This window comes from Lampris incognitus, chromosome 16 (genome assembly GCF_029633865.1).
Source record: "Lampris incognitus isolate fLamInc1 chromosome 16, fLamInc1.hap2, whole genome shotgun sequence".
NCBI lineage: Eukaryota > Metazoa > Chordata > Actinopteri > Lampriformes > Lampridae > Lampris > Lampris incognitus.
Window position 1 is genome coordinate 6,686,215 of NC_079226.1, and position 23,234 is coordinate 6,709,448.

A 23,234-nucleotide genomic window follows, 5' to 3' on the forward strand; every position below is an offset into this window, starting at 1 on the left:
GGAAGCGTGGGGTGCAATTTCTCCAGATTACCTCAACAAATTAACAGCTAGAATGCCAAAGGTCTGCAATGCTGTAATTGCTGCAAATGGAGGATTCTTTGACGAAAGCAAAGTTTGATGTAAAAAAAATCTTATTTCAAATACAAATCATTATTTCTAACCTTGTCAATGTCTTGACTCTATTTTCTATTCATTTCACAACATATGGTGGTGAATAAGTGTGACTTTTCATGGAAAACACGAAATTGTTTGGGTGATCCCAAACTTTTGAACGGTAGTGTATGTAACAAAACAGAATATGTATTCAGTAACTTTCAGATATATGTAACAAAACAGAATATGTATTCAGTAACTTTCAGATATATGTAACAACACAGAATATGTATTCAGTAACTTTCAGATATATGTAACAAAACAGAATATGTATTCAGTAACTTTAAGATATATGTAACAAAACAGAATATGTATTCAGTAACTTTCAGATATATGTAACAAAACAGAATTTTTATGCAGTAACTTTTAACAATGCAAATGGGAGCGAGATCTCTTATTAAAATACAATAGATTACACTTGTGAAACAGATGTAATTAGAGAAAAAAGTCCTGTTACCCTTTATAGTTTAGGTAGATAAAGGTCTCAGTCACATTTGAGTAAAATAATCCTATTTCTATAAATGTCATAGGATCTTTTTTTTTAAAGATATTTTATTTTCACGGACCCCTTGCAATGACACCACGGACCACTAGGGGTCCGCCGACCCCCGGTTGGGAAACACTGGTCTCGGGCTCTGCCCTCTCCGAAGTCTAACCAGGCCCTGTCAAACAGCCGCGCGCGTTTACCGTTTGAATCCTTGACGTAGGCGCGCGCCCGGTGACGAGGGCACAAACTTCCGGTTCAAACTGGCCCGCGCGTGTGTGCGTGCGCGTGTCTGTGTGCGCGTGCAAGGGGGGTGGGCGGGGGTTTGTCTCTCACTTCCTGGGTCACGCGCTAACTTTACCCTGCGTAGTAGTGGGACGTCGCCCACACGCGCACGCGCGCGCGCACAAATATATATATACGCGCGCACTCACGCTCCCTCGCGTGCAGACGGCGGATGAGCGCCTCGCGGTAAGTGTTGTCCGAATCAGCGCTAACGAGCAGGACGCTCGAGACGAGGTTTTACGCCGCCTTTAAGAGAACACTTCCGGAGGGCACAAACTTCCCTTTCTTTCCGTTCCGTGGTAGACTGCCGGAGAGGACTACCGGAGAGGACTACCCGGCTCTCCCCGTGCTGGAGTCCCGGCTCGGGTTTTCTTCTGGTCGGGAGATTATCCCGAGCCGGTCCAACTCTTGGCCCGTATGTCACGTTTTCACCCAGTCTATAAATAGCGACGGGCGTTGTGCGCGTGTTGTTGTTGTTGTGTAGCGACTTGGATTGTTTGTGCAAACCAGATGACGGCCACACGTTCCTTCCGGGGGGGGGACACGATCCTTCCGGGGAGGGGGGCACGACTCCCCTCCGCGGCCGGCAGCCGGGTGGACGGACACCAGCCAACGTCTTCAGCAATAGGGGCATAAACGAAGTGTTGCGGAGGGCAAGACGGGGGGGAGAGGAGGGCAAGACGGGGGGGAGAGGAGGGCAAGACGGGGCTAGAGGAGGGCAAGACGGGGGGGAGAGAGGAGGGTAAGACGGGGGAGAGAAGAGGGCAAGACGGGGGGGAGAGAGGAGGGCAAGACGGGGGGGAGAGGAGGGCAAGACGGGGGGGAGAGGAGGGCAAGACGGGGGGGGGGAGAGAGGAGGGCAAGAAGGGGGAGAGAGGAGGGCAAGACGGGGGGAGAGGAGAGCAAGACGGGGGGGGGGCAGAGGAGGGCGGGATGGAGTCTAACGCTGCTAGTTTACACAGTTGAACCAACTAGTAAAGTAACTGGTTGTGCAGGAGCAGCAGGAGGAGCAGCAGCAGGAGCAGCAGCAGCCCGTCATGACGGTTATGATGGTGCATATTTTGCAGCGGTGGCTGCGCGGTTTCCGGCAGGGAAATGAGCCGCGGCTCTGCAAAACGCGCACAAACGCTCCCCCCCCCCCCCCCGAAGAGGCGGCGTGGCTGCCGCGGCTTCCTAGAGGGGACAGTCGGAGCGCCGCGGTTGGGAACGTCTTAGTCACGCAGGAAACGGCTTCATGCTGGCTAGTTTGACTTTCCCCTGCACGCAGCCCAGAGCCGGGGGGGGGGGGGGCTCCTCGGTGCTCTGGTCCTGCAGAAAGGCTCCTCCCATGCAGGGTCCCGGTTTTGCTGACTGGGTCTGTGTGGTTCTCTCAGGGGCTCGGAGGCACATCTGGTTAGTGATGCACAGCTGTCCCAACGACACACACGTCCCCTACAAATATTAAAGAGGGTCACACGTCACTTTCAGTCCATCACACCAGAGAGGGCTGGCTGGGAGGGGCGTGGCTGTGAATTTATGACCATAACTAGTGTTGTTTTTGTGCTGCGTTTACTTTGCTTAAATAGTTAGACAGAGAGAGACCCTGCAAGATGAACCCCCCCCACCCCCCAGCTCAGAACAGCACAGGCCTCTCAGGCAGGCGGCGAGAAGCCGAGCTGGACTAGAATGTCCCTCCTGTCTGCACAGCAGTACGTGCAGGGGGTAAAGAAACATCCTGTGAGCCCTTTTCTCCCACGTCACAAGCTGGGGAAGCTGCTCAGCTATGTGGACGCTGCCGGGCCTAGAGCTCACTGTAGACCTGCACTGGGATTGTTGGAGTTCTGTAAACTTTTCCCACTCCCATAATAATCTTTTCCTCACAAAACGAAGAAGGATTTTGTATTTCTCTATCGTCACAAACCGCATCAGACCGGAGGCCATGGCACATTAAAGCTGCTCTAATATTTACATAAACTTTTTTTTTTTAATTATCGGTGGTGTTGGAAAACTTTAAGCTACTTTCCGCCCTCGTTACTCAGTCCTTGTGTTTTCCTACGTGAGTGGCCGGTAGACTAGAAAAGCGCTACGGTCCAGTCGCCATTGATTAAGGGCGTCCGTCGTGCTTTACAGACGCGCACGGGGCAGATTTGTTGTGCGTTGCTTTCTTTTTTTGAAAAGCCTTTCCGAGCCACGTTGACCCGGACCGCCTGTCTCCGCGGCCCGTTGCCGATGTGTGCCTGTTCAGAGTAGAGGCCTTGGACCGGCCTTGGACCGGTTGGTAGGGTACCTGCAGGAGCGAGAGTCGCTGTCGAGTCGCCAGCGCTGAAGTGCTGAACAGAGTGAGGGAAGCTACTGGTCACCATGACGCTTTACTGGCAATGGTTAAAAACAGGGAGATTAAACTGGTTTGGGCGAGTGTGCCGAACAGAAAGGGCGTCCTGCAAGGCCCGTCCTGCAAGGCCCGGTAGAAGGGACTGGGGAGAGAGGGAGGCCGAGGAAGACCTGGGTGAACCACATGGGAGGATGAGCGTAGGTGGAGGCGGGGAGAGCTGCGGTGGATGGGGAACGGTGGAAGAGACTCGTTGAGGCAACAGTTGTGCTCCAGAGGTTACAGAACCGATGATGATGATGGCGATGAAGAGTACAAGGACGGCGATAAAAGTTGGACGACCCCGTGTAGCAAAACTTGACATGCAGTGCTAAAGTAAGACCGGTTTTCCACCCACTCTGAAACATAGATGGTTGTTTTTAGCAGCTTTGTGCGAGAGACAGACGGGATTGTGTGAGTCGACGAGTAGCTACCGGGCTCACCATCTTCTGTGTTCTGTATCGGGCGGGGCAATCGTCCAATACGCCGTAGTTAATCGTCTTGCAGCGGCGTTGTGTCAGGATACTTGTCATGTCCTGACGCACAGCTGAGTTGTCTAAACTAATGCCGGAGGATCCGTCACCTGGGATGTGTCACTAAAGCGAGGCTTCGAGTCGTATGCTTTTCATCATCAAACGGTTCGACGTGGTGAACCTCTGCAGACTCGTGCAAAACAAGCCCTCCCCGACATCGCCGTGGACCCGCTAGACGTGTGTGTCCCTGCAGAGACCCGGTTGTCCTCCGCCTGGATTTTCTGATTCTGCGGCGTACGGGACGTTTCTGGGCGTTGCCCTCTGGGCAGCGGGGCTCTATAGAAGCGTAGCGACCAGGTGCCAGATCGGGGTCGTAGGTGCTCGTGTTTCACGGTATTCCGACATGTAGGTACTTTTTGGATCCTTCCAAAGCGACAGCGACTCTGGGGTTGGCTTTCGCCCGCCGGCGAGCGCCGAAGGAGAGGATGGGGATGAAGAGCGACGCGGAGTTGGCCTGTACACTGGGATGTGTTCCGGCAACTGCGGCCAGGGGGCGTGTCCTTCTGGTGAAGTTGAGCCGGGGGGCAACTTTTAAAGTTGTGTTTACAGACCGCAACTGATAAATCCTGCTCATTCTAGCTTTAAGCGTATACCCATGTTGGGTACAATAACCAGTGATTAGCCTCGTAACACTGTTTTCCATGTTGCCCAACACACTAGCTATGAGCATCGTAATTTATTTATCTATTTATTTTATTTTTTATTTTCATTTTATGTACTCTATTGGTCCCCGTGGGGAAATTCATGCTCTGCATTTAACCCGTCCCAGCTGTGTAGCCAGGAGCAGTGGGCGGCCGCCGTGCACCACCCGGGGACCGACTCCGCTTGGTCTCGCCATGCCTCGGTCAGGGGCACAGACAGGAGTATTAACCCTAACACGCATGTCTTTTTGATGGTGGGGGAAACCGGAGCACCCGGAGAAAACCCCGCCACAGACACGGGGAGAACGTGCAAACTCCACACAGAAAGGAGCTGGGATGACCCCCAAAGTTGGACAACCCTGGGGTTCGAACCCTAGACCTTCTTGCTGTGAGGCGACGGCGCTAACCACTGCACCACCGTGCAACCCTATTTATATTATTTATTTATTTTCATTATTATTTGTTATTTTATATTATTTATTTTAATTTTTTTTGTGGCTCCTAACTTGCCGTACCTATGCATTGGGGTGTCGTACATGGTGAGCCTTTAAATCCTCAGTTCAGTTGAACAAAGCTCCCCTTTGTCCAAGTCACCCATGCCCGGCATCTGTTCTGCAACAGGCAGGCCGGTGACTCATCATGACCCAACAAGAGCAGCAGGAATTCACGGAGAGCCTGGAGGCCGCCCTATCCTGGATGCAGGCCGTCCAAGAGAGGCTGAGGGCCAATGACAACACCCAGGGACCCCGGGACGCCCTGGAGGCCAGGCTCAGGGAGACGGAGGTAAGCCCCCTCGGTCGTCTGACCCTTCACCCTTTGACCTCTTGCTGAGGAATCGTATGACTCCTGCAGCTGCAACGAGGGCTGGGCAGTAATTCAATATGTTACCGTTTATCATCTTTCAGTAGCATTGTATTGGGATGAAATTTGAATGTTGCCTCTTCGTGTTACATGCTTTTGTCGTCTAAACTGATGTTAATGAGAATCTATCGCCAAAAATGTCTTTCGACATGACGTCTAAAACATCCTCGGGAGTATTGGCTGAAATCCAGCCAATACTCCAGCAAATACTTGGGTTCTTAAACAAGGTATTTTTGCTTATGTGAGCACATATCGTGATATAAATCGATATCATGTAAACCTCCCCCGTGAGTATCGCGATGAATATTATTTTCCATATCGCCCGCCGCTGGCTGCATCTGTTTCTGCAAGGCTTTGATGGAAACGGTGAGGTCATGGTGAAACGAGGTTACTGGAAAATACTGGGCACATCCTCAGCTGAGTAAATGTTCCTTCACCTGGAGCTCTGCAGGGCTACGAGAAAATCTCTGAGCCCTCTTGGGTGAGCACCAGGACATGCTACCGGTTCCGTAAGCCTCGGTGCAGCGCAGATGGTTGAATTTCAGTGAGGAGGGATCAACTTGAGAATGATTACGGGATGTATTGTGAATTCAGATACGTGGAATTTATATGTTTGTTTTGGCGGTTCGACTCCATTGGTGACAAAACATCTCCGTTGGACTCCGTAGGGCCCGTGAAGGTAGGAGATGGAATGATGCCCCAGCGTCTAGACCGGGGGGGGGGGGGGGGCGATCTTATCCAGAAAAGGTCAGTGTGGGTGCAGGTCTTTGTTCCAACCAGGCAGTTACACACCTGATCCCACTAATCCACCAGTAGAGTCTTTGCTGAGGAACTTGATTAGGAGACACAGGTGTGGTTAGAACAAAGACCTGCACCCACACCCACCCCTTCTGGATAAGATCGCCCACCCCTGGTCTAGATGCTGGTGCCGGTTGGGATTTTGGAGGTGGGTACCCTGGACAAAGGATGGCTTTATGGATGTGGTGATGGGGTGGAGGTGGGTTGCCCCAGTGGCGTGGGGTTCAGTGGGTGGAGAATGGCAGATCAGCGATGACTTTAAATGATGACACACTGCGGCTGATTGGTTCGCTGAGGGCGGGCAGGAAGGTGAGCGGTTAGCGGTGGCGATGCACAGGATTAGCGAAACGCGTGTAGAGCTTTTTGACTGTGAGAAAGCGGAAGCGATGGGAAGTGAAATGGTGGCGAGGGTTTGAGTTTTGTGAATGAATGTGACAGCATGAGAAAGCAGACAAGAGCTTAATGAAACTGTTAGACCAATGAAAAAAGGGGAACGATATGAAAGAAGGAGCGTCTGGGTGGCTTGGCGGTCTAGTCCGTTGCCTACCAACATGGGGCTCGGCGGTTCGAATCCCCGTGTTACCTCTGGCTTGGTTGGGCGTCCCTACAGACACAATTGGCCGTGTCTGCGGGTGGGAAGCCGGATGTGGGTTTGTGTCCTGATCGCCGCACTAGCGCCTCCTCTGGTCGTTCAAGGGGGAGGGGGAACTGGGGGGAATAGCGTGATCCTCCCACGCGCTACGTCCCCCTGGTGAAACTCCTCACTGTCAGGTGAAAAGAAGCGGCTGGCGACTCCACATGTATGGGAGGAGGCATGTGGTAGTCTGCAGCCCTCCCCGGATCAGCAGAGGGGGTGGAGCAGCGACCGGGTGGGGTAATTGGCCGGATACAACTGGGGGGGGGGGGGTTATTCGATAAAGGAAAAAGGGTAAAGATGTGAAAGAAATCATTTGCCTTGCTGAACGTTTGTGTAAGCATCATCTAACAGGATGTCGTCTGTTACACGCTCAACGTTGACCAGAAAATCCACGAGTCGGAGCACGAGGGCAAAGTGAAGATGGACGTGGTGCTGGTGGCGGCGGAGGTCCTCCTGCAGAGCGGCGACGATGAGCTGAGGAGCCACGTCCACAGCAGACTGAAAGATGTCAAAGCCAAGTGGGAGGAAACCTGCACCTACATCATCCACTGTCACAGGTGCTCGTTCAGTTGGCCTCCGGGTCAGCGGGGGGGGGGGCACGCCTTGTGTTAGAGAGCCTCTGGGTCAGCGGGGGGGGGGGGGCACACCTTGTGTTAGAGAGCCTCTGGGTCAGAGAGGAGGGGGGCACGCCTTGTGTTAGAGAGCCTCCGGGTCGGGGGGGGGGTTACGTCTTGTGTTAGAGAGCCTCCGGGTCGGCGGGGGGGGGGGGCACGTCTTGTGTTAGAGAGCCTCCGGGTCGGGGGGGGGGCACGTCTTGTGTTAGAGAGCCTTTGGGTCAGTGGGGGGGGGGGCACGCCTTGTGTTAGAGAGCCTCCGGGTCAGTGGGGGGGGGCACGTCTTGTGTTAGAGAGCCTCCGGGTCAGCGGGGGGGGGGCACACCTTGTGTTAGAGAGCCTCTGGGTCAGAGAGGAGGGGGGCACGCCTTGTGTTAGAGAGCCTCTGGGTCGGGGGGGGGGGCACAGCTTGTGTTAGAGAGCCTCTGGGTCAGAGAGGAGGGGGGCTAGAGAGCCTCCGGGTCAGAGAGGAGGGGGGCATGTCTTGTGTTAGAGAGCCTCTGGGTCGGGGGGGGGGCACACCTTGTGTTAGAGAGCCTCTGGGTCAGAGAGGAGGGGGGCTAGAGAGCCTCTGGGTCAGCGAGGAGGGGGGCACGCCTTGTGTTAGAGAGCCTCCGGGTCGGGGGGGGGGCACGTCTTGTGTTAGAGAGCCTCTGGGTCAGTGAGGAGGGAGGCAGTGGGGGGGGGGGCACGCCTTGTGTTAGAGAGCCTCTGGGTCAGTGAGGAGGGAGGCAGTGGGGGGGGGGCACGCCTTGTGTTAGAGAGCCTCTGGGTCAGCGGGGGGGGGGGGCACGCCTTGTGTTAGAGAGCCTCTGGGTCAGAGAGGAGGGGGGCTAGAGAGCCTCTGGGTCAGAGAGGAGGGAGGCAGTGGGGGGGGGGGGGGGGGCACTCCTTCTGTTGGAGAGTAGCACGTTCTCTGGTCTTTAGGAAAGTGTTCAGTGATGTCATAATTTTTGGCTGCTCATTTTAAACCTGGGTAACGTGAACTAAACCCGGCCTCTTGTTCCTCCTATCAGCTTTTTTTTAATATAAATTTATTTCTGATTTTTCACTTTTTCTCCCAATTTAGTGGCCAGTCGATCCCTATTCTAGTTCAAACACCCACCCCCGTACCGCATGCGTTCGCCAACTGCCTCTCTCCGGCCGGCGGTCTCGAAGGAGTCGCCTTGTCACGGAAGTGGCGAGGCGACTCCGGGCCGAACCACTGGCTTTTTCTGACACACCCGGAGACGCATTCATGTAGCGAACACAAGCCGACTCCGCCCCCCCCCTCCCGAAAACAGCACGGCCAATTATTGCCGCTTCATCGAGTCCGGCCGTAGTCGGATCTGACGAGACCGGAGCGCGAACCCCCGTCCCCAGTGGGCAACCGCATCGACACAAAGCCGATGCTTAGACCGCTACACCCCCGCGGACCCCTGTTCCTCTCTGAGCGGACGTTGGATTTCTAGATTCAAATGGAAGATTGGTCCTGGACTGGGACGTACTGCCAGGCCGCTGTACGCTCCAGCACATAACACATTCAGCTGGCCCAATCTCACAACAGCCAATGAAACCTCCAAAACCGCCAAGAGGTTTTTTTCTTGTCCCGGAAACGTCTCATGCGAGTGAGTCATGAGAAAACACATGGCGACGGTAAATATTTATTTGATTTGGGCACTGGCAACGTTTCCTTTGGCTACGACGTGTTTTTATTTGACGGGATGTGTTTTACTCCCTCAACACTATCGGAACAGTGTATTTTCCAGACCTGTACCGTGTAAAAACAGCCCGTCTGAATGCTGTAGTAGGATGCCAGGTGGTAGTGTGTCCTTCGAGACCACTTCTCTGCACGTTTTCTAAAATGGTGGCGACATAAGAACTCCTCTGGTCTGATCTGGTCCTCGTGTCCCCCCCCCCTAGTCGTATCGAGTGGGTCTGGCTCCACTGGAGTGAATACCTGAAGGCCTACGAGGAGTTTGAGCTGTGGCTGGCGCGGCTGAAGCGGAGCCTGGACGCGGACGTGGAGCTGCAGCTGGGGGTGAAAGAGAAGCTGTGGCAGGTGGACCACCAGCGCGTGGTGCTCAGCGATGTGCACGGACAGGCCGCGCTGCTGGAGAGGCTGCTGGATGAGGCGGCGGCCCTGCACAACCGGACCCTGGACCCCAGCGTGGAGCCCCAGGCCCAGGAGAGGCTGCAGGAGGCATACAACGACATCCGGGACAGGACTGAGGTGAGGAGCAAAGGGGAGGAGGGGGTGCATGCGGGTGTGTGCCGGGGCTCGCCTCCCACCGGCTGCGAAATGTCCCGTTAAGAAATGTCCACCCGCACTGTTTTGCAAGGGGCGCTGGTGAGCGTAGCGCCGTTTACACCCGCCCTTGACAATTCTGATCAGCTTGAGAAACGTGAACAGCCCAGAACATTTTTTCCCCAACTGCTCTGGTCTGGCAGAACCCGTGATGGTTCTGCCAGACCTTTCCCCCTGTGTCGGTATAGAACTAAAACATAGCGTGGAGAAAGTACTGACTAGCCGTCCGTCATCCAAACCACTTATCCTGCTCTGGGTGGCGGGATGCTGGAGCCAATCCCAGCAGTCATTGGGCAGCAGGCGGGGCGACGCCCCGGACACACACACTCTCACATCTAGGGACCGTTTAGTACGGCCGACTCACCTGACCTACCTGTCTTTGGACTAGTGGAGGAAATGGAAGCACCCGGAGAAAAGAAAAAGTACGAAAAGGAAAAAAAGTACTGAAAACTTGACTAATTCATGTGTGAAAGGAGAAGGAAGAGAACTCTGCTGTAACCTCTTGGTTCCTCATTCAGGAACCGTAGAAAGATGCAGTAACGTGCCAATAACGAAGAACATTTGTTTGCAGGCAGGATTCCCAAGTGAAACCCATGGTCACGTTTTGCTTTTCTTTTTAATTGTTAATTAAATTAATGTTCAATGTTCATTTAATTGATTTTTGATTTTAGTTTTAGTTGATCAGAAACAATACACAATCCAGTTGTCTGAACAATATTTCGTCACAGAATGTTGTATATTTACAGAAGTTCACATTAAAGATTGGCTGCTTGTGATTAGGGGGTTGTACGTTTCACAGTAGTGCCGATATAGGCGGGGCAGAAGTCGCTGGATTTGGGTGTTTCACCGTGGCAGGGATTGAATGATGGCGCCATGGCGGAACATGGCTGAAGGAGAATTCATAACCATCCGTCTCAGCTCCGACTTAATCTTGTGGAAAAGAAAAATGTGATGAGCCGTGGGATGCTCTCTTGAATTGAAGAGAGACGGCGGTGCAGGTGTCCAGGAGGACACCATTTTGATTTTTACACTCAAATATTTCTGCTTCACATTCTCATTGAGGACCGAGGCGTGACGGTGTATGCATCCCTACTTTGCAGCAGGTGTTGTCAGACAAGATAATGCATTTATAATTGTGAACTTAAAACTCGCCTATTGGGGCGTCCGGGTAGCGTGGCGGTCTATTCCGTTGCCTACCAGCACGGGGATCGCTGGTTCGAATCCCCGTGTTGCCTCCGGCTTGGTCAGGCGTCCCTACAGACACAATTGGCTGTGTCTGCAGGTGGGAAGCCGGATGTGGGTGTGTGTCCTGTTCGCTGCATTAGCGCCTCTTCTGGTCGGTCGGGGCACTTGTTCAGGGGGGAGGGGGAACTGGGGGGCATAGTTTGACCCTCCCACGCGCTACGTCCCCCTGGTGAAACTCCTCACTGTCAGGTGAAAAGAAGCGGCTGGTGACTCCACATGTATGGGAGGAGGCATGCGGTAGTCTGCAGCCCTCCCCAGATCGGCAGAGGGGGTGGAGCAGTGACCGGGACGGCTCAGAAGAGTGGGGTAATTGGCCGGATACAATTGGGGAGGAAAAGGGAGGGAACTGGCCTATTGCATACTATGCTTTCAGTTCTTCTAACTGAAGGGATGTGACATAACCGAATTTTTGGTTATGTCGTTAGTGATGTCATTAGTGATGTCATTAGGCGGAGCGTTGGTCGTCTGTAATATACCTCATCGATTACAAAGAAATCAGAATTTACTGCAAGATTTATTCAAGATTAACATTTTTAAACTCTTGAGCTGGGAGAACTCTGATGTAAAGATGACTATTTACGGGCGTCCGGGTGGCGTGGCAACCAACACGGGGATCGTCGGTTCGAATCCCCGTGTTACCTCCGGCTTGGTCGGGCGTCCATCCCTGCAGACACAGTTGGCCGTGTCTGTGGGTGAGAAGCCGGATGTGGGTTATGTGTCCTGGTCGCTGCACTAGCGCCTCCTCTGGTCGGTGATCTTCCCACGCGGTACGTCCCCCTGGCGAAACTCCTCACCGTCGGATGGAAAGGAGCGGCTGGCGTTTCCTCTTTCTTCAAAGCCTCTGGAGTTGTTTGAGGACGCAGAAGATTGAGGTGATCTTGATTCAGCGCCTCTGTAATCAGGAAGGAAAGGGTTGTATGATCACTGGAAATGTGTATCCATGTTCAGTAAAGTTACAGTTCAGGCCACTGACCAGTCCAAAAAGTAATATATACGGCACTCTGCTAGCCATGCTAACCATGCTAACTGCTGGTTTCACAAGTCTTCCGAAACCAAAGCAACCCACATCAGGTTGTCTTTTCTTTTTTTCTCTCCCCTTTTCTCCCCAATTGTACTTGGCCAGTTACCCTATTTTCTGAGCCGTCCCGGTCGCTGCTCCACCCCCTCTGCTGATCCAGGGAGGGCTGCAGACTACCACATGCCTCCTCCCATACATGTGGAGTCACCAGCCGCTTCTTTTCACCTGACAGTGAGGAGTTTCACCAGGGGGACGTAGTGCATGGGAGGATCACGCTATTCACCCCAGTCCCCGCCCCCGAACAGGCGCCCCGACCGACCAGAGGAGACGCTAGTGCAGCGACCAGGACACAAACCCACATCCAGCTTCCCACCCCCAGACACAGCCAATGGTGTCTGTAGGGACACCCGACCAAGCCGGAGGTAACACAGGGACTCGAACTGCCGATCCCCGTGTTGATAGACAATGGAATAGACCGCCACGCTACCCAGACAACCCCCACATCAGGTTTTTCTATCTGCCCATGTCGAGAAAAAAATCAGTTTCTTTATAGTCATCCTCATTTGTTTAAAAAAAAAAGCGGGCAGGTGGCTGTCCTCTATGAATGAACATGTGAATATTTGGATGTGAGTTTTGCTTCCTACGAGGTTTCTTATCTTTGCCATTATTCCATGGTTACTATGCAACAATGTCCATGTTGTTTGCTAATTAAATTTCAACACATCCCCAAGAGACTGTATCCTGGAAGGACCATGAAGGAATGGATACAGGCTAAAAACTGGACATAAAAAAGATGTTTGTGTGTGTGTGTGCGTGGGGGGTATTCACCGAGGCTTCCTGTCTGAAACATTTTCATTGTTTTCAAACATCGCTTTGCTGATGTGAACATTATCTTTTTCTTGATGCATTTCTCTGTTGTCATGCCCAGGAACGCTTGACGTTGCTTCAGAAAATAGCGGAGGAGCACCAGATGTACCGAGGCTGCGTCCACAGGTTCCAGGCTTGGCTCCTCTCAAAGACCAAGGAACTCGCGGACCTAATGGAGAAGGAGAACACATCTGAGGAGAAACTGAACGCCTTCCGAGTAAGAGTTAAATAAACTGATCATGAATGAACCATTAAAGCTACAATCCTGAAGATTGTTGATGTTGTATAACTGATGCATGAGAATTAGAGATCCAGAGTCACCAGTGCTGTTTTCAGCACCTTCCTCCAGACTTCATCTTTAGGCACACCAGAGACAGAATGTCTGAAGAGGTGAGTTTTGATTAATGATTTGAATATGGACAGATCATCTGGTAGTCGCTGATGTGTTTGGGGAGGGGGTTCCACAGAGAGGGGACAGCTATGGAGAAGGCTCTGTCGCCCCAGGTCCGGTGCTTGGCCCTGTGTGGTGGAGACAGGAGATTGACTTCGAGGAGCGAAGGCTGCAGGAAGCAGTATGGTAGTGGAGCAGGTCAGTGAGGTAGGAGGGGGCCTAGTTATGGAGGACTTTGTGAGTTAGGCCTTTGACTTGGATCTGTTTTGGCACAGGGAGCCAGTGAAAATTCTGGAGGACAGGGGTGATGTGGTCACGGGAGTGGGTGAGCAGGCAGACAGCAGAGTTCTGGATGTACTGGAGTTTGTTTAGGACTTTGGATGATGAGCTATAGAGAATGCTCTAGGGGTAGTTAAATCTGGATGTGAGGAAGGCATGGATCAAGGTTTCAGCTGCAGAGAAAGAGAGTGATGGGTGGAGACAGGCCATGTTTTTTAGGTGGGAAAAGGCAGTTCTGGTGATTCGATTGACATGGTGTTCAAAGGAGAGTTTATTGTCAAATGATTCCAAGGTTGCACATGTGTGGCGAGGGAGAAATAGTGGAGTTATCGATGGTGAGGCAGAAGTTGTGGGTGGTTTTGGTAAGGGATTTGGGACCGATGATGATAATTTCAGATTCATCACACTTTAGTTTGAGGAGGTTGGCTTGCATCCATGATTTGATTTCAGTGAGGCAGTTGGTCAGACTGGAGTAAGTTGACGGATTTAGTGGAGATGTAGAGCTGGACGTCATCGGTGTAACAGTGGAAATGGAGACCATGATGACGTATGGTGTTCCTAAGGGGGAACATGTAAAGGATGAACAGGAGAGGACCAAGTACTGAACCCTGAAGGATACCTTGGGACAGAGTAGTGATGAAGGAGGTGGGTGCAGTTGTTGATGCTGATGAATTGTTGTCTGTTTGTGAGATATGACTTTAGCCAGGAGAGGGCTGTACCAGTGAAATTGAGGGAGGATTCAAGGCGGGAGAGAAGAATGGTGTGGTTGATGGTGTCATAAGCTGTACTGAATTTGAGGAGGATGAGAAAAATGAGGTGGCCAGAGTCTTTGGAGAGGAGGTTGTTAATGACTTTAAGGAGGGCTGTTTTTGTGCAGTGCTGTGAGCTGAAAACACATTGAAATGATTCGAACAGGTTGTTGGAGATGAGGTGAGATTTGAGTTGGGAGGCGACAACATGTTCCAGTATTTTTTGGCAGAAAGGGGAGATTGGAGATAGGCCAGAGATTGCTCATGATATTGGGGTTGAGTCCAGGTTTTTTGAGGGTGGGGGTGATAGTAGCCAGTTTAAGTGTATGAAGGACTAAATGATGCGAGGGTCTCGGGACAGGATGTTGTATTGCTGTAAAGTCCACTGGGGCAAATTTGTGATAATGGGCTAATCAAATGAAATTGACTTGACTTGACTAAACCAAAGGTGAAGGAGGAGTTAATGATTTCTGTGATGGCTGAGGAGGTAGCTGGCAGACAGTCCTTAACAAGATTGGATGGGATACAGAACACAAGTGGAGCCTCTCATTTCTACCATAAAGTTGGACAGCTCCGTTGGGGACACAGGGGAGAACTTTGACGGGGGCTGAATGGTAAGGGGGGGGGGTGGAGAGAGCGGGGATGGTGGTCAGGTTGCTGTAGGTGGTGTAAATTTCAGTTTGGAAAAATGAAAGGAAAGAGTTGCTCTTGTTTTGTGTGTGAAGACTGCTTGCCTGTGCTCCACCTCGTCCCCTTTCTCTCAGGCTCTTGACGACAGTGTGGCCAGCGAGGAGAAAACGCTGCTGCACATTGAGGGTGTGGCGGAGGCTGTGCGGGCCAACACGTCGCCGGCGGGGGCTGAGACCGTGGTGGAGGAGGCGGAGGAGCTGCGGCTGGGCTGGCAGAGGCTGCGGCAGGGTCTGTGTGAGGCTGAGGAGGGCCTGCGTGCCAGCCTGGACTCCCACAGCCTTTACCTGGGCAGGTGCCGGCACCTGGGGGAGGACATCAGCCGCCTCCACCTGCTGCTGCAGGGGCTGGGACAGGAGCTCGAGGAAGGCCGGGAGGCCGGGGACAGAGCCGACTGGACGGAGGAACAGGTGGAGGGCCAGTGGAGGAAATACATGGTGGGTTTCTGTGACTGTTCTTTTGTTTGACATTCTCTCTATGAGCGCTTGGCGGTAATTCAGCGTTGTTGTTTACCGTCGTCCAGTGGTCCTGAAAGACGGGATGAAGTCCAAATATTGTCATATCATCCCTCCATCCATTATCTGAACCGCACATCCTGCTCTCAGGGTCGTGGGGATGCTGGAGCCTATCCCAGCAGTCATTGGGCAGCAGGCTGGGAGACACCCTGGACAGGCTGCTAGGCCATCACATACACACACACACACACACACACACACACATTCACACCTAGGGACAATTTAGTACTTCTGATCACCTGACCTACATGTCTTTGGACTGTGGGAGGAAACCGGAGCACCCGGAGGAAACCCACACAGACACGGGGAGAACATGCAAACTCCACACAGAGGACGACCCGGGACGACCCCCAAGGTTGGACTACCCCGGGGCTCGAACCCAGGACCTTCTTGCTGTGAGGCGACCTTGTTAACCGCTGCCCCACCGTGCCGCCTTGTCGTACCATGATACACAATTTTGTTTTATGTTTAATTGTTTACCATTGAGGGCGGCACAATGGCGCAGTGGTTAGCGCAGTCACCTCACAGCAAGAAGGTCCTGGGTTTGAGCCCCGGGGTAGTCCAACCTTGGGGGTCATCCCGGGTCGTCCTCTGTGTGGCATTTGCATGTTCTCCCCTTGTCTGCGTGGGTTTCCGTCGGGGGCTCCGGTTTCCTCCCACAGTCCAAACACATGTAGGTCAGATGAATTGGCCGTACTGAAGTGTCCCTGGGTATGAATGTGTGGGAGAGTGTGTGTGGCCCCTGTGTGATGGCCTGGCGGCCTGTCCAGGGTGTCTCCCCGCCTGCCGCCCAATGACTGCTGGGATAGGCTCCAGCATCCCCGCGACCCTGAGAGCAGGATAAGCGGTTCGGATAATGGATGGATGTCTTGCACTTTTCTCTAACTCGCTCACTCTTCAACTGTTGTCTTCCCACAACAAGTCACTCATCACCGGATTACAGACGGACACCTTTTCTTCGGGTTAGAAATGGATTAATAGGGCGTCTGGGTGGCGTGGCGGTCTATTCCGTTGCCTTCCAACACAGGGATCGCCGGTTCGGATCCCCGTGTTACCTCCGGCGTAGTCAGGCGTCCCTACAGACCCAGTTGGCCTTGTTTGTGGGTGGGAAGCTGGATGTGGGTATGTGTCCTGGTCGCTGCACTAGCGCCTCCTCTGGTCGGTCGGGGCGCCTGTTTGGGGGGGGGCTGGGGGGAATAGCGTGATCCTCCCACGTGCTACGTCCCCCTGGTGAAACTCCTCACTGTCGGGGGGAAAAGAAGCGGCTGGTGACTCCACATGTATGGGAGGAGGCATGTGGTAGTCTGCAGCCCTCCCTGGATCGGCAGAGGAGGTGGAGCAGAGACCAGAACAGCTCAGAAGAGTTGGGTGATTGGACGGGTACAAATGGGGAGGAATTTAAAGAAAAGGAAAAAAAAAGAAATGGATTGATATCTAGATAACTACAGGATTGAGGCTCTTTAAACTCCTCTCATAAGTCTGAGTGTGTTGGTGCCAGAAAAGTGCCTTTTTAATTCACATTTGGTGAAGGAGTACGTTGCAGGCGGGTGCGTAGCAGTCTGTAGATGCTAGCTTAATAAATGCTGAATTAATTTAAAATATTCTACAGCCCATCGCTCAGTTTGACTCCTGATGATAGGAAGATGGAGCTTAGGTTAAAAAAATACCGGAATTTCCCTTTAACAGCTCTAGTCCGGTCATCCACAGCGTGGCAACATTTCTTTTACGGTTTCATCCTCCCCCCCCCCCCCTCCGCTATTTCCCTCGCTCGCTCTGAGTCTCGCTTACCAACGTCACCCATGCTGTCTTTGGCCGCACACGTTTGTTCCTCACATCCTGTTTCTTCAAAAACAGATGCCTGTCGACAGTTATTTCCTGCCCAGTGGCCCCCCCCCCCATACATGGCTTCTCTTCTCTGGCCCCTCTAGGGCAGCACTTCCCAAACTTTTAGGGCAACCCCCTTCTACATCCCTTCCAGGTTGATGCACCCCCAATCCCCCACACTTACAAAAAAACAAAACAAAACATGCAAAATAGCCTATTTATAGCTGCATTGAAGACGTCAAGTTTTATCACGCACAAATAATCACAGCACACGTAACGAAATATTAAGAGGTCGCAACACTGCGCTCTCACTTTCGAATGGAACTGAAACTGCAGCTAAGTTTCAATAAACTGCAACAAAGTTACACACAAGCTGTCACTTTTAAAGAGTAAAGAGGATGGGTGAGGGCGAGGAGACACAGGCTCAGGCACACAGCCTGACTAGCAGGAGCTGAAGTGCATTTTGGGTACTTTCATGTATTTGTTGAAGTGTACGTTTTTAATTCTAAACGAACATTTTACGTTCACATTTTACACAGGAAAATTTTAAATTTCATGTTTTTATTGTGGAAAAATCGCACTTGAAAAAATTACAGTGTAATGGAGTAATTCATCCATCCATCCATCCATCGTCCTAACCGCTTGTCCTGCTCTCAGGGTCGCGGGGGATGCTGCAGCCTATCCCAGCAGTCACTGGGCGGCAGGCGGGAGACACCCTGCACAGGCCGCCAGTCCATCACAGGGCCGTCACGCACCGCCATTACATTTTTCCTCTCATGCGCCCCCTAGAGGCAGTTCGAGCATCCTAAAGCCTGCTACAGACTGTGTGATTTGGGCCGTCTCAGGTGAGCGATGACTAAACGTGGCGATATCTTTGGTCGTGGCTCCAGAACGGTGGTCCTACGTCGCACTGTGAGACTGGTTCAAACACGGCTGTTATTACGGTCTTGTGACCGAAGATGACCCGGGACAAAAGTCTGACAGTGTCAGACATGTAGGATGACCATCGACCAATGTGACTGCTGCTACGACCCTCGTCTGCTAACCAACCAATAGAAATGCAGCAGGAAATGACGCACTGGCAGAGCCTTGATTTAAGCATCATTTTGAGTTTGGTTCATTCACACCATCACGTGTACCTGTAGTACCCGTAGCTTTAATCCACAAAACTGCTTCTGGCTACGATGTCATTATCTCAAATTGCCCCCCCCCCCACTTTTGTGACTTTGTTCCACGATGACATGACATTTTTGGGGGGGGGGGATCCCCCCCCTTTTCTCCCCAATACTTGGCCAATTGCCCTGTTTTCCGAGCCGTCCCAGTCGCTGCTCCACCCCCTCTGCCGATCCGGGGAGGGGTGCAGACTACCACATGCCTCCTCCGATACATGAGGAGTCACCAGCCGCTTCTTTTCACCTGACAGTGAGGAGTTTCACCAGGGGGATGTAGCACGTGGGGAAAACAGGCGCTCCGACCGACCAGAGGAGGCGCTATTACAGCAACCAGGACACATGCCCACGTATGCCTTCCCACCCACAGACACCCACAGACCAGTTGTGTCTGTAGGGACGCCCAACCAAGCTGGAGGTAACACAGGGATTCGAACCGGCGGTCCCCGTGTTGGTAGGCAACGGAATAGACCGCTACGCTACCCGGACACCCTGACATGACATCATAAGTGGATGCTGGGAACAGCGATGTTGCTATTAACATGTCGCCCCCCCCCCCCGTTTGTTTTTCTTGAGGCCAAATGATTTGGAAACCATCACCGTGCTGTTGGATGCACCAGGCCAAATCAACAGCAGTGTGTTTGGAAAAACGCTTTGTGCGTCTCTAGATGGGGGCTTTCAGACGGGACTGGAAGGTGAAATGAGTTGGAAAGAACTCATCTGTCACCTGTCGGCTAAGGCAGTTAACAGCCAGGTCGCAAACGGAGACGGTTGATGTGACAAAAATTCCCTAGGAGGGAATCTGCCACAATCATTGCGTTACGGAATTCATAAAACACAGCATGCAAGCGAGTCTGCTTTATTATTCTACACTAGTTGTGATTTCTAGTTCAATCTAAATTTAATAATGCCACAAAAATATCAGCACACAATTTGTGTTCCTGTTGCACCCCCTAACCTTGCAAAAAAATACTCCTGCATGCGCTGCATGTTAACTAGGAATAGAGGAGTTTGATATATCTTAATGTTAAAACTACTCTCAGCCTCGCCAGCGATATGAATTACGCCGATGCAACCGAGCAAATTTCTGCCCACTGCGGGATTCGATCCGGGGTTGTACTGCACCACAAGGCGACGTCGCTAACCGCTCGACTTAAGTCGGCCGACCCCCTGGCGATCAGCCAGTGAGCCTTTAGTAGGTTACAGTAGTCCCCTTCGCCCAGAAGTGCGCCCTCACACTTTGTTACTCTCGCTCTCCGAAAAGACTTCTGAGGCTTCCGGACCCTTCCGGATCCCACCGCTGCCGCCACTGTAACCGAACATATTTCTGCCCACTGTGGGATTCGAACTGCATGACGAGGCGACATCGCTGACACATCCTCTTCAATTTCAGTTATTCAGACAGAATATAACGCACATCAGCTAGAGGAGATGACAGCCGGGTCACTGCTTTTGAAACATCACAAACATTGCTGAAAATACTACGTTTCTACTACATTAGATTTAAACTCTTCGTGTGTGTCTGTGTCTGTTGTTGTGCGCAGAATGTGAGGAATACCCTAGCAGCTGAGGAGACCCAGGTGGAGCACCTCAAGGTTCAACTCAAGGAGCTGTTCAGATTTTCAGAGGACTCCCGCCACCTCTCCGATGACGTGTTGGCAGTTGTCAAAGAACATCAGAGGTAAAAGTTCCAGGGGGCTGTCCCTCCTTGTGAAGACTAGTTTTCCTTAGGGGTATCTGACGACGGTCTGATGTCCTGATCGGACCTGTTTGGAATATAACTGACCATTTTCTTCTAACCTGCTCTGAGCATCAAGAAGGGCAGAAATTGGCGTACTAGGAAGGTTCATAGCCTCCTTTTGTGTAGTCCATTAGCATGATAAATCTACCAATACCTGGCTGTGATTGTGTAAACAGGATTACTGATTGAATTTCCCCTGTGTAGTGATAACCTGACCCATGATACTAAGGCCTCAATTCTACTCAATGGTAAATAGGTATACGGATACCGACGGAGCCTTCTGCTTGTACTCTGTGTTCATTTCGTCCGCATTAGTGCACGTTTTCTGAAAGCTTCCAGATGAAACCGACCAGTACCACTGGGAATCATGGGGGAAGTGGGTAGCCAGTAGTTCAAGCGAGACAAGACAAAGACATTTAAAAAATGGTGGCAATCTTTTAAGAGAGGTGTGAGTTTTTTCTCCCCATCACACCCAGCCAATTACCCCACTCTTCTGAGCTGTCCTGGGGCCTCATTCATCAATCGTTCGTTCATACAGATTTGCTCTTACACACCCATGGGATGTTTTTAGCCCTGAGGTTTGTCTGACAGACCAGTGTAGAACCTGGCTAACCCCTGAATTTGGACACCAGTTGGTTAATGCTGATGCCTTTGCAGGCCTGAGTGATGGCTCGTTGTAGGAGGTAGACAATAGATGTGAGGAGGAAGGAATTACAGATAACCACCAGGCTTTGCTGCTACCTTTCAGACAATTTGGAGGGCTAAAAAATTCCGTGAGTGTGTAAGAACAAATTTGTACATACGAATGATTGATGAATGAGGCCCCTGGTTGCTGCTCCACCCCCTCTGCCGATCCGGGGAGGGCTGCAGACTACCACATGCCTCCTCCCATACATGTGGAGTCGCCAGCCGCTTCTTTTCCCCTGACAGTGAGGAGTTTCATCACGCCACTCCCCCCAGTTCCCCCTCCCCCCCGAACAGGCGCCCCGACCGACCAGAGGAGGCGCTAGTGCAGCAACCAGGATACATACCCTCATCCGGCTTCCCACCCGCAGACGAGGCCAATTGTGTCTGTAGGGATGCCCGACCAAGCCGGAGGTAACACAGGGATCCGAACCGGCGATCCTCGTGTTGCTAGGCAACGGAATAGACCATCACGCCACCCAGGCGCCCCAAGAATTCTGATTATAATTTATGTCGCCAGGGCACAGGGACAATAAGGTACAGGTATATTATAATGACCTCCTCTACCATTCCCTTGCTGTCAGAAACTGTTGACTCTGAGCTGCCCTCTAGTGGATGTATTGCTTAACCTACATGCCAATGTAAATTAGACATAGCAGTATGTTGGCAGTGACGGGTACATCGTGTGAAATGGACGTATTTATTTTGCTACGTAAAGGGAGCATAAACAAGCCTTAACAGCAGCCATGGTTAAAACAAACCATCCTGAGTCTGTTTTGGAGCCGCTGGCGGTTTAGTGGATGGTCAGGAGTTTGGATGGACCAGAGGGTGAGACAGCATAGCAGAAAGATCAACAAATTCAAGCCTCCGTAGACGATGACCTGTTGCTAAATATGTCACAAAATCTTGTGCAAATGTCTTGTTTTAAGTCACGATATACAACCGCCAGCCAGGTGCAGGGTCAGCTCATGTTAGCAGCCAGGATGGGCTGGAATCCCAAGTACAAGGGGAACGTTAAAGGCAGACTATGAAAGATATGGTCCCTTAATCTCGTCGGCAGTTTAAAGGATACATTTTAATCTGCTTATTTCTTGTGCGATAGGTTAATGTCCTCTGTGTTCTGGGTCACAAAATATAGCCTGCCCCCCGCATTTCACCTTTATAAAACATTCAGGCTTCACCACGCTCCCTCAGGGTGGGTGTGTATTGCTAAATATGGCGGTTCGGGGTCAGCCTTGCCTTACATATTTTGCGTCGCTACAGAAATAAGAGCCGTCCAGGCTGCGACAGAGTGAAGACCAAGTAGAAGACATGTAATAAATACCGACGTCAGTTGTTCAGTTGTCCAGTTGTCCACATTACCAGCTGTTAGCTGATGACTAACCACTCTGCTCTAGTGTACGTTCAGCACATAAACGGTGGTGTAGCGGTCTAAGCAGCGGCTTTGTGTCGATGCAGTTGCCCACTGGGGACCGGGGGTTCGCGCCCCGGTCTCGTCAGATCCGACTATGGCCGGACTCGATGAAGCAGCGATCTTTGACAGCGCTGTCTTCGGGAGGGGGGTGGAGCCAGCTTGTGTTCGTCACATGAATGCGTCTCTGGGTGTGGGGGGGGAGGCAGTGTGGGGGAGGCAGTGGTTCGGCCTGGAGTTGCCTTGTCACGAAAGTGGGGAGGCGTCTCCTTCCAGACTGCCGGCCGGAGAGACGCAGTTGGCGAACGCATGCAGTACGAGGGTGGGGGCTTGAACTAAAATAGGGATCGATTGGCCACTAAATTGGGGGAGAAAAAGGGAAAAATCAGAAATAAATTATTTAAAAAAAAAAAGACATAAACTATCTACCGACTGAATTACACTTTACTTTTCACCCTCATGCTATTTTTTTTTTTTTTTAAATGAATTATGCAAAACGGCGTCCTCTGCTCGTGCTGAGAGAGCGTGTCTGTGCCGGGCTGTTTGGACAGGTACAGGTTCAGTACAAGTTAGGGCTGGGCGATATGGACAGACTCAAATAAAGCTATATTTTTGACCGAATATCTCAACATCAATACTGTGATATTTTGGGGGGGGGGGTCGGTGCCTTCATGATATATTTACACACAAGAAAGCGTTGATAAGTCATCCTCAGTCATGTGGGTACGTCAACCAAGCGGGTGGAGACGGTCATGGTCCACGTCAATAAAACGGTGGGATAAGTTCAGAAGTGTCTGACTTTACTGTGATGCAGCCTTTAAGACCAGGGACTGACAGCATGTAAGTTACTATATCACCACATTACCACAACCAGACTACCACAACCCCACTACACCTGGTCTACTGTCGCCCTGTCCACACGATATTGATATATATTGTCCATCGCTAGTATTTTTTAAATTTTTTGGCCCCCCCCCCCATTTTTTCACCAATTGTATCCAGTCAATTACTCCA

The 23,234-nt window shown here is 51.8% G+C and overlaps 1 protein-coding gene across 4 annotated transcripts in view; it reads left to right on the plus strand.

Annotated features, from left to right (window-relative positions):
• Positions 1 to 1,088: 1,088 nt before the first annotated feature.
• syne3 (spectrin repeat containing, nuclear envelope family member 3) overlaps positions 1,089 to 23,234 on the plus strand; it is a 67,712-nt gene continuing 45,566 nt past the window's right edge. For 3 of the 4 annotated variants that reach the window (XM_056295904.1, XM_056295906.1, XM_056295907.1), the window contains exons 1-7: positions 1,089 to 1,108; positions 5,065 to 5,226; positions 7,124 to 7,296; positions 9,256 to 9,565; positions 12,832 to 12,987; positions 14,954 to 15,313; positions 19,929 to 20,065. In XM_056295904.1, the coding sequence (XP_056151879.1) occupies positions 5,083 to 5,226; positions 7,124 to 7,296; positions 9,256 to 9,565; positions 12,832 to 12,987; positions 14,954 to 15,313; positions 19,929 to 20,065 (1,280 nt within the window). In that variant the 5' untranslated portion in view covers positions 1,089 to 1,108; positions 5,065 to 5,082. Of the gene's footprint in view, positions 1,109 to 4,128; positions 4,309 to 5,064; positions 5,227 to 7,123; positions 7,297 to 9,255; positions 9,566 to 12,831; positions 12,988 to 14,953; positions 15,314 to 19,928; positions 20,066 to 23,234 lie in introns of those variants that run through there. The other variant, XM_056295905.1, reaches the window with a different exon arrangement.